The sequence below is a fragment of the Glandiceps talaboti genome, chromosome 7 (assembly GCF_964340395.1).
Source record: "Glandiceps talaboti chromosome 7, keGlaTala1.1, whole genome shotgun sequence".
NCBI lineage: Eukaryota > Metazoa > Hemichordata > Enteropneusta > Spengelidae > Glandiceps > Glandiceps talaboti.
In genome coordinates this window covers 19,488,972-19,501,049 of record NC_135555.1, presented here as the reverse complement: position 1 = coordinate 19,501,049, position 12,078 = coordinate 19,488,972, and the positions used below count along the sequence as shown (strand labels likewise).

At 36.6% G+C, this 12,078-nt stretch overlaps 1 protein-coding gene across 1 annotated transcript; it reads right to left on the bottom strand.

The window, feature by feature from the left end:
* Positions 1 to 342: 342 nt before the first annotated feature.
* On the bottom strand, positions 343 to 7,441 carry LOC144437719 (uncharacterized). The gene is made up of 4 exons (XM_078126726.1): positions 7,235 to 7,441; positions 4,042 to 4,431; positions 3,330 to 3,431; positions 343 to 2,324 (listed from the first exon to the last, which is right to left on the bottom strand). Exons 1-4 carry the CDS (start codon positions 7,335 to 7,337, stop codon positions 2,158 to 2,160), a joined length of 762 nt encoding a protein of 253 aa, XP_077982852.1. The 5' UTR covers positions 7,338 to 7,441; the 3' UTR covers positions 343 to 2,157.
* Positions 7,442 to 12,078: the final 4,637 nt, after the last annotated feature.

The following is a 12,078-nucleotide window of genomic DNA, read 5'->3' as shown; positions in this document are numbered from 1 at the left end:
GAATAGGTTGAAGAGTGTGGGACTTAGATTACATACATACATACATACATACATACATACATACATACATACATACATACATAGTCATATATACATACATACATACATACATACATACATACATACATACATTGTACATACATACATACATACATACATACGTACGTACGTACGTACGTACGTACGTACGTACATACATACATACATACATACATACATACATACACACACACATACATACATACATACATACATACATACATACATACACGCACGTGTACATTGAATAAACAGAGACAATGCAGAAACAAACAAATGTTCGCTCAAAATGAAGTACTGGCCTTTATTCACATTATACAAAAAACCTATGTTATAAAATGGCACTTGTGTTGGTTAGGAAAAGAAAAACAAGCCTCAGATTTGATAAATATTATATTGTAAATATTTTTAAATGTAAAATACTGAGGACTTTTGTTGCTTGGACTTACTTTAGTAGTCACCAAATATTTACCCCTAATTTTCTGGTTTGATTCTACTTTTACTATGTTTATAAATAACATCAGCAGTTACACCATATATCAGCAAAATTCTCATTCTCGCAAACCAGAGCTGTTATTTCTTAAAGCGACACTGCGAAATAAGGAAATAACAGCGCGTTTTGGACGGTGCCGTAAAAGAGGCCGTGGTTTGCGACGATGCAAAATACTTGTCTTTGAACAAATTTAAAGTATGGCTGGTCATCATTCTACGTCACAAAAACTCGTGTCTACGTCACTGGTTTTGTGGTGCTCAAAATATAAGTAAAAACTTTCTAACGCCAATATTTCATCCGATTATTTTTATCAATTATGCTTGAGGACGTATAGTTATATCAATTACCCATTATTTCTCTGCTGCCGAAAAATACTCGTCACTAAAGGATTTGTGACTACGAGTCGCTAGACGATTTGGGGCAAGGCCCCTTAGGTTACTCGTATTTTTATTAGCTGGATGTTATTGTCTTGTTATGTTTATGATATAAATGAATACATTTTATTTTAGACAGTTCCAGATTATATATGAAAATTATTTACAAAACGAATATACTTAAATTGTATTTACAAATTTAAAGTGTCGGTCTGTCCTGACGACTCTAATCGCAGGAGAGACCTTAAATTAGAATATGATTTGATTTTGGTAATACCCGAGTAGTTGTAACTTCAAACTCAATGGGATAAGATTCAAAATTTCATTTCACGTGAAAAAAAACAATTCTGTTAATTGTACTACAAACAAGATTACGTAGGTGATGACGCATGCGTAGGATCATTATATTTTCATAACATTTTATTCTATGAAAAAGCTGCTAAGGCGTAAACAAATTATGTGGTTCCGATTACATTCAATTTTTAGAATAGATGAGGTAGGTAGATTTTTAATTTTATTTTTTTTTCATATGTGAGTGTCTAGTTCAGGTTATGTTTCCGTTGTTTTCCATATGGTTTCTGTGTTATCAGTGGTTTCTTCTCATCAGATGTACAGCCATTACAGATTGGAAGAACATTTTTACATTGTCTTTTTAAGTTGATGTCAGTTTCTGCATCCACTTTTTCTTGCGAGACTTCACACAATTTTCACGATTTTATTATTTGTTTCTCAATACGTAAAAACAAATTTTTAGGTTCGGCGTGAAAAACTAGGTGGGGTCGGGTAACAGGAACCAAATTAGGCCTAACTGAATGTCTTATTGAAACGTTTGAAACAGTGTACCAAGAAAAATGGAGAACGAACGTCTAATTATACAATCCGTTTCAAGTTACCAATCACCGGCTCTGTTTAATACAATCTTTCGAAACTGTGCTATATGAAAACTTGTTTCTTGTCCTTCGTTAAAGGCCAGAGTTTCAATCCCAGGTTCTCGCATTAGCGTTGTCTTATCAGTGGAGCTATTAGAATTACATAGGATTATTCTTTTGTTCTGGACCAAGTATTTCGATAGCTTTGTCAGACAAAAATTTTTTTATTTGTTATCATTTTAATATCTATAATTTTTTGGGAAAAAATTGCATGGAGACCCTGTTTATTTTTATCCTGGTTTTAACGGACAATAGGTTTAAAAAATTTTGAACAGATTTAAAGTAACAACAAAATTTGGAAGATTCGTATTTCCGAATTACACTAAATGGGTGTCACCTTACTACAACAACATTTACAAATACAGCAAACAAGACACACAGTTATGATAATGAACACGACAACACCAGCTACAATAATCCCTATAGCTGCCGCCAAACCAAATTCCATCAACTTCTCCCACACAGTAAGTGCTGTCTTTCTCCAAAAACCTGTCGGAGAAATATAAAGAACATAATTTGCATATTTGCATTCATTTGGATATTTGCATAATTATCATCGTAAGGTTAGAAGAGAAAAGGCTGTAAACTAACTTAAGAACAGATCTGCAGTTTTCACAAGGTTGAAAATAATGACAGGGAATACTTTCTAAAATTAAAGGGGCGTGGAGACACTAACTTAATGTTAAATACAGGCACATAACTTAAATGTAATTTGGTATCATATATCTATATCGATGTTTGATTTGAAATGAGTAAAAAAAATCTACATTTGATGATAACGAACTCGTGCATATTTTCCCAACAGAACAATCCCTTTGCCAAGGACAATTTTTGGGTGTACCCAAAAATTAACGTCATCGCACGATAGATTTGGTTAGACAAAAACGTTTAATTCACTAGTGACAATAACAAAGAACGTGTTCAAAGCTGATGCAAATCTCTTTTAACAGCAAATTAAATCAAAAGTGTTTTAGTGACATGAACACTCTCATAAAGCGAAATTGTGAGACACTGGTTGGGTGCCGTCCAACAACACAAAGACAAGTTATGTCCAATGCGTCCGGATAACATTGAAGATGAGACACAATTTTTATTTGTTTCTCTTCTATAGGAAGAACTCAAAGAAAAATATATTCGTAAACAGAAAAGCCATTGATTATATTCTTTTAGATTTATGAAAAATCGAAATCCTACTGTTATAAGAAACATTACTGTGCAAGATGTTTATTTTATAGTTTTGAAAAATAAGAGCATCATTTCTACAAGACTTGGAATAAGTACAGAATTTTTCCATTGATATTATTTGCATTATACTTTTTGAATAATTCTGTTCTATGCTATGTATGTGTAACCTTTGACCTTCGATGTTATCTAGATTTTATTGTCGAGATTGAACAGTTGAGTTGACCAGTACTAGTGGCCAGATAAGTGCTTATTGATTAATAAACCTATTATTCAAAAACACTAGTTTTGACATGTTATATCTGTACTTACCTTCGTCACTCTTATCACCGCAGTTATCTCTAAAATTGTCTACGAGGTTAGCGTCAATGCAGTTGCCGTTGTCGCACTTAAATTCTGAATCGGTACAGTTTCCTTGCAAAGAATAAAAAGATTTGAAAATAATATTTGTGTAAATGAATCATTATTATTACGTACTTATAGCATAACTTCCCGACCTCAATAATTGTTCGGTCAGAAATTAATGAACAAAAACTTCACGAGGGAATTTTGAATCCGAAACAAGTATCACTTCTCATCAAATTAATGTATTTTGATAATCGATCTCGATCGGCGAAGTTTCAAGATTTAGGGAGACTGTCAGGGTATGAACCCGGAACAGTTCGTCATGGAACATACGGTCATGCAATATACAAACCAGACCACTTCAGCAAGCTTTGAAAGTACAAGTACAACAACAACAACAACAACAACAACAACAACAACAACGACGACGACGACGACGACGACGACGACGACGACAACCCCTCCCGAAAAAAGTGCCACAATTGCAACTACTGTGGGGTTTTAGTACTTTAACCCACATTTTGAACTACTTTAACAGGAGGAGACATGTTTTACGGAAAGGAAGTTGAGGGAGGGCCACATTTTATGTAACAGCCTGAGCATTATTTCCCCCGGCCACCCCCTTTGTAATTACTGAAGGCCCCTAATCGCCATCCCAGACAAAGTTACAGCTTCTTACCTTCTGAAGCACTTGTAACAACCAGCGTGAAGCCATTGTCAAGACCAGACTCTCCAGTTGTAAACTTTACAGTAATATTCTCTGTGGTACTTTCATGGAAGTCTTTAATCTCAGTAAGTGCGCCACACAGTCCATTAGCTTCCGTCAACGCTGGAGCAGAATCGTCTTCACCATCGTATAGCGTCAGGGCTTCTTCACACGACCCATCGTTTTTCTTGGGTAAATCGAATGTGGTGAACGTTAACACGTTCTTTCTGCCTGGCCTGGCTTTGAAGTTAACTGTACAATTCTCTTCACTCGTTAGCGTAGTTCCGCCTTTTGCCAGTAATTGAACATCCTTATTGCCCGGCACGTCAATGACTGCGTTGCATTTGTCGTTTAAATTGTAGACTGTGAAAAGAAAGTGGGATTTCTGTTGTTTTCACTTAAAATGTATGCAATATTCTTATAATAACATCAAAATGGCGTGCTTCCATACTTGACCCTGCCTAGGTTTTCCCTGTCAGTCCTAAATCTTAAGCTATAATGTTGGGAAAATATCTTGGAAATGTCCTAAATAATAATAACAATGATAATAAAGAGATTTATGCAGCGCCTAGCATCAATCAATGATGCTTACTGGCAGTAAATACCAGAAAGCAAAATAACGAAGAAACAGACAAATGCAATTACCGCCAAAAAGTAATAAACAATACAGCGCCAACCAAATGCAGTATCTGGTGTTCAACAGTGCGGCACATTTAGTAACAGACAATCGATGTCTGTCTGTCTGTCTGTCTGTCTGTCTGTCTGTCTGTCTGTCTGTCTGTCTGTCTGTCTGTCTGTATATCCATCTATCTATCTGTCTGTCTGTCTGTCTGTCTGTCTGTCTGTCTGTCTGTCTGTCTGTCTGCCTGCATGTCTGCTTGCCTGCCTGCCTGCCTGCCTGCCTGCGCATGTATGCATGTATGTATGTATGTATGTATGTATGTATGTATGTATGTATGTATGTATGTATGTATGTATGTATGTATGTATCTGCCTGTCTGCCCGCCTGTCTGTCTGTTTATAATATATAATATACACACATATGTACACATACATACATATGCACACACAAATCACACACGCACACACACACACACACACACACACACACACACACTTTACAGCGATAATCAGCTCGTTGAATGATCGATCGCTGTTAGGGACCGGACAGAATTTACGGCAGGGGGGAGGGCTGGGGAGAAATGGGGGGGGGGGCATGAAAAAAAATGGGAGGCTTGAAGGGGGGGGGCATGAAAATTCTCATGGTTTGAAAGGAGGGGGGCGCGAAATATTTTATTAAACTATTTCCCTCCTCAGCATCATCAAATGCATCTATCTGTGCTAAATATTGTAAAGCATTTAGATGTCTGCGTGGTGTTAAGTGTTTTTCATCAGTGACTTTGCACTAACTTTGGTAGTTGCCTTCTGGCCGTATTTTCCTACAACCTTATCCACAAGTTGCTCACTAAAAACAGTTAACAACATTCTTTTTGCTTGACTAATTGTTCTTTTCTCTTTCCTTTTTCTTACTTTTCTTTTATTTTCCTTCTTTCTCCTTGTCTTCCTGTGTCGTTCGCTAACAACAACTTCATTCTGTGGGAATCTTCTTGCAATGATGTCACTTGTATGAGAAACATCATATTGTTTGGCTTTCACTAAACCAAGCCAATGTTTCAGAGTATCAAGTTTACTTGTTATATATTTGTTTTCAGTACCAGCAAATGGCCGCTCACTGTGATTGTCATCAAACAGTTCCCTTCTCCTGTTTTCTAAAAGATCATGTAGTTCTTCTAGACTTTTATGTGAATTCTGAAGATCTTGTAGCACCTTTGTGACTCTGGTAACATCCTTCACATTCAGATCAACAGGCAGTGTAACGTATCTGTTCACAAATTCACAATCTATCATTTCGATTTGTTTTCCTAATTTTGTCATCTTTTGATTTGTTTCCCAGCGAAAAGATTACATCTAAGTATTCCACAACATTCTGAATTTCTTTGCACTTTTGAAGTCACAAATGTCTTACATTTACATGTGTATTGGTAATGCATTTGGTGTAGGAAAGTGAAAGCTATATTTGTCAGACCTCAGTGTGCATAAAATCCTTAGTTTGCTAGCACTTCATGACATCACAAATGTCTGACATTAGATAGTTATATTGTGTTATGAATATAAATAGATATTTGAATACACTATGTAGGTGATGTGATGTCCTTAGATACTCCCCACAAATGTCCCCACTACAGTTTTTCACAAATCACGCATGTGAATGTGTGTTTACTCTGTGTTTCTGTGTATGTATCAGTGAATGACAGTTAAAACCACCACATCAAATGCCTTGGTATTAAGTGATGACTACTTATGGTGTCTAGTTGGGAAATAAACAAGATTATACCACATGTGTATGTATGTATGATTACATGTATGGTCAAAATGTTTTATTTTGTTTTGTTTTGTTTTCTAAAAAACTTCCTCTACAACTACTAAGTTGTTTGGGCTGAAATAGTAACATAATAGTAGTACCAAAAGAGATATTACAGTTGTGCTACAGTAACAAAAAAATTTGTACTCTTTTTAGTTATTGTAGGGGGCAGGATATTGTGCACTTTTTTTCTACTTTATACTTTTTATACTTTTGAAGGGGGGGCTGTGAAATTTTGGTCACAGTAGATGAGGCCCCCCCCCTCCGTAAATTCTGTCCGGTCCCTTAAGCGTGAAACACGGTGTTACGACTCAATGTTTACATCAGCATAAACATATACATTTTACCTTAATACAGATTCATTGTATTCATATGTAAACACGTCAGATCAAAACATAACGTGAAATTCAGTAAAATTCAGAAGTTCAGAGTAAATATAGGACCAAATAAACGTGGCAGAGCCGCCATACACTGACAATAAATGTACTTAATTATTTTTCACCTACATGTACACTACGACATACTGATATACACTACTGCAGTATAAAGTCGATTGCTGTGTTGTGAGTTTTGACGTGTAGTGGGCCATCGCAACCTGTGAAGTAATGCACTAGAGGGTTGACACCCCATTGTAGTTACTGTGATAATAGGACTGTGCACCCATTTAAGGGAGACGGTACTTCCATGTATATTATTTATAAAATAACGAACACTACTTTGAAAAATAAGCAAAGCGTTGTGTACCTTCATCGCCATCATCTTTTTTCTTGCCACGGGTAAGAACAACTTGCATCGCAAGCAAAACAACGACGTAGCTGATACAGGTAGTCCACATTCGAACTGTCATGTTGACGTTTCGAATTACAGTTTACAACGAGCGAAAACCACACCAAATCTCGCCTATTTGGTGAGAATGAATTGTGAGTCAACCAATGGGTCGCGTACACAGGATTTTGATGGCGGCGTCGCCAGGGCAACTTCGACAGAGTAGCTACAGCATTGTTAAGTGAGGGCGATAACTATTTACAGGGTTGTGAAGAAATTGAACAGAGGTCATTCCGATCACTAACTGTCTGGAACACTGAATACATTAAAGTTGTAATGAAAGAGAGAGTGATATTAATTTTTTCTACTGTGACATTTGAAAAGTCTATATTTCTGAAAATCATCAAATCCTTGGGAAGACGTGGGACAGATTAACCACCAACATGTATGTGCTTTATAATGTAACTTTCTGTCATTTTGTCCCATGCTATCATAATAATATTGGCTTGATGGTTATGTAAATAAAACTCACTTTGACACGTGAATCATAAAACTGAACTACCGTGTACGGTAGTCCGAGGGTTTAGTACATTGAACTTACAGACATACAGCCATACACCTATATCGCGTCGTTGAAAACACTTACAAAAATCTTTCATTTACATGCAATGCGAACAACATTCACTGTACTGCCCTTGACCTCACCATGGAAACCAAGCACATGCAAATCAAGTCATGCAAGACAAACAGGAGAAGGCTCATAGAAAGGTAAAGTGGTAGGTATGTGTCCTTGTACATGTAACACCCTTTGCCCTCAATAACATCACGATGGGTCATTACCAGAAAACCCTGAAAAAATAGACATGTTATGTGAAGACAAACACACCACCAGTCACGATCGTTGAGGGGTTAATGGCGTTGTTGTCATGACAACTCAGGTATACAGCTTTCATGATATGTAAAGAGACTAGTAAAATTCATACACTAGTCAGTTGAGAGAAACAGGGTCGCTCTAGACTGAATGTGTGGTTGGCTAATTGGTTGTCTCGAAATCCTCGAGGAATGGGGAGGACATAGTTCAAATTAATTAATTAATTAGGTTACCTATCCCTATAGCATAATTTTCATTCTTTTTTTCTTTTTTTTTCTTTTTTTTTGTCAAATAGCCATGCCCCATTTGTAAGTCGACGGTGAAGTGATGAATAGCCGGGACATAAGGCACGTGATATATGCTTTGTACAGGTCCGGTGTACGTATAGCTTAGGCATTGTGAAATATATAATCATCCTACTAATAAAAAAGGCAAATTCTGACCTGGAATGAACTCTGAACTCCGAATCTAGGTCTATGGTCAAAAGACAAAATACATGACAAAAGAATCTCATGCATAACAAGAATATCATATTGGGAACCTGAATCACATTCTATTTGCCCTCAGTTCACTCTAGTGGTCTGAGTTTTGTGTACATGGCGCTACTGTGTTCAACAACTTTCATTGACCTTGACTCAGGTACAGTGGCACGCGACCTCAGAGCACAAACATAAAGATACTAGCCAAGGTAAACAATTTAGCCAAGGTAAACAATTGTTAATTGTCATTTTTAAGCCATGAAAGTATACATGTACGTCCATATCGTAAACCCTCTCGTTTATCGTTCAGTCAGCCTAATCCCAGACTACCATAACACTTGCACCACTCGAGGTCATCCAGACCTCGGCATCGTGATGTGACACTTTACTCAGCAACATGCACACTGTCAGCAATACAGGGGTTATGTGACCTTTCTTTGCCTTCTACAAAAAGTATTTGGGTTGTTTTCCGTCCCACTTTCTACAACACATTAACTACTCCAACTCGATGTTCTCCTAACTTATATCTACTAGCGTCAAACACGATTTTTTCAGATGAAATATTCATAACTTGCAAATGCTATTAGATAATGTATCATTAGTGGAAATAAAAGCATTGATTGTGAAATAGCCGAAATTGGTTGTGTGGTTTAATCAATTTTTGATGGAAGGACAGATAGTATTTTTAATGGTGTTCAAATATGTCAGTATATCGTAGTTTTTAGGTCTTCCATTTTTAGTTTATTTGTATTGCAGTGCTGAATTGCGACAGTGGTCATATTCAACCATGTGGCTCGTGGCTTCTCACAAGTTGCGGCAACGATACACACGCCGCCCAACTTTTTTCTCTTTCTTTTTTATGCGACAGTAGGCCAGTAGAAATTCACTCAGATCTGGGGGTATCATAGAATCCACCAGAGGTGAACAGGTCGTTCGAGGAATATTTACAAAAATTTATCAAGCTTATTAGCATGAATAAAAACGACATCATTTTCGGTAGTGTAAGTGGTGGCGCCCTTCATATGTTTCATCTTCAAGTCCAAGGAAATTCGACTGTTACACGCTATTAGATTGACACTGTTATTTCAGATTGTACTTTTACATTTTACTATCATAACTAGGCAAAGCCCATTAGCTCGCGCAGGGTAGATTCATTTGTGACCGGCTGCCTGGGCCAGGGTTCAAACACTTGATTTGGGTTTCCAGGGGTGTTGACCATCAAAATTTATTTTATTGAATGACATCTAATTCTCTGACATGGACGAGAAGTAAAGAAAGTCAACACTCTATGCAGTCAGCATATCTCTTTCACCTCACTGATTGTAAAATAAGTGTTACACTGGTATGATAATTTCGTATATACGATTGGTTTCTGTCGAGGATGAGGTTTACTGACCGAAGTTGTACCTCGCGACATTAGAATTGCTCGAACTTTTACATGTACATGTTTTTATCTTATACGTATCATGCAATTTAAAATGTTTTCGAAAATAATAGGTTATTAGTATTACATCAACAGTAAATGAGTCTAAAATGGTTCGAGTCTTCGAATAGTTTCGCGACTAACTTGTTCGTTTTTTGGAGACACTGTGGGAAGGGATGAGATTGAAAAATATATTAATCACCGTACCGTTCAAGTCGAAATCTCAATAAAAACCAAGGACTGGTATAACCCTAAACAACGCCGGTGCGTTTGCTTGCTCATGTTGCTCGTTGTGAGTAGGAAAGACACTTGTGTAAGCTTTAATGCAAATACATACAGTGTAAGTAATGTTGGTATCTTATCAAAGCAAAAACACCACATAAGCTGAGACCCCATAACTTTGTTTATTGATAGTATGCTATTATAACAATGATCGAATGCAGTGTTACATTATAACTTCAACAGATGAGCAAACTGACGAAAGTGTTGCATGAATCTACATCAGACTAGAGGAACCCACTGTTGTTTTTTAATATCAGTTGTATTGTTGATTTTATCTAATTTTGTCGCTATGTGTGAAGTTCTTCTACTTCTAGTCCTTCTATTCCTATAACCCCATTTCATTCAAAGCAAACGCAACGGTGTGCTGTGTTTGCACCAGTTGTGCAAGAACCTCATTTCAGCTCCTCGCTATCCCACCATACCCCAGACATTTATTTACTACTGTGGTCTAAGACCGTATACATCTTCATAGAGCACAAAACGAAGTCGAAGGTTTTTAAAATTCTGCGAGATTCTAAATTACTGGATATGTTTATTATGTTTGTGGTATTTACAGGTTGTGACTTGAGTAATGCAATACTGTCATCATTGCTAGTACTAACGTCTAGACGTACTTTGGCGACGCCTCTCGAAGGGTTTATACGGGCTTTCACATCGATTTTGTTCACCGAAACCCAATCCCCTTGTCAATACTTGATGCATTTTCATTGTAACCGTTGGCAAAAACCACACAGAATATTGATTACTCATTCGGGATGTATTTTCTCAATATACAAGCCGCTGTTCAATGTCACTCATCGGTTTTCGCTTCCACATCAGTGACTGACAGGGATCCCAGTGTTTTGTCAACTGTAAGAAAGGTTACCATAGCAACGCACATAACAAGAAATAAAAAAAGTAAGTTTAGAAAATCGTGCAACTAAGAGAATGATGGAGAGTTGTTCCGATTTAAGGAGGGACGTTACTAAAACCCTCTTTGATATAAGCTTATTTTTGTGCAATGACACTCTTTCTTTATTTTAAAGCATTTCCCATTATTAACGAGACATTTTTGCGATCATGCATAAAAGGTTAAGTTGGCCTAAACTAAATACATTGAAAGGTAACGTAGTTAATGTAGTTGAAACAAAATCGTTATCTGGTTCGACAAAATAATCTTACTAACATTGCTACTAGATTTAGATAAAACTAGATTTATAAGATAGTTACATTACAATATTGACATGTCTGTGTTGTTATTGTACAATATATAATTAGCGACTATCTACTAAGATGGTGGTAGATCACACTTAAAGACATTAATGTAGCAATGATTAGTAAGATTTTTGTCAAGCCAGACGATAGAGTGTAGTAATCATAGCAAGATATCTGTTAGTCAGATTGTTTTTGTTTTAACTCAATTTACTTTCCCGTGTGTGAATACGAATCACTTTTTTTCTTTGCCTTACCATATATTTACATGAATGGTATCTCAATTTTCGACTTCCACAGCTGTTATATTTGATTGTACATACATTGTTTATTGAAATTGTTGAAATTACAGAAGTTGTTGCATACACATATTGATATCGTTGTATAATTAGGTAATTATAATAATAATGATAATGATAATAATGCGAATTGATAACGTGCCTTTCCCCCTGAGAGCTCAGCAAGGTGCTCAGACCACTAAAATAATCTGAGCCCTGACACGGATCAATGGCAGTACAACGCAGCCCTTTATACTTCCTCAACTCCCTCGGGAGCATACAATACATTGCAGCCTCTA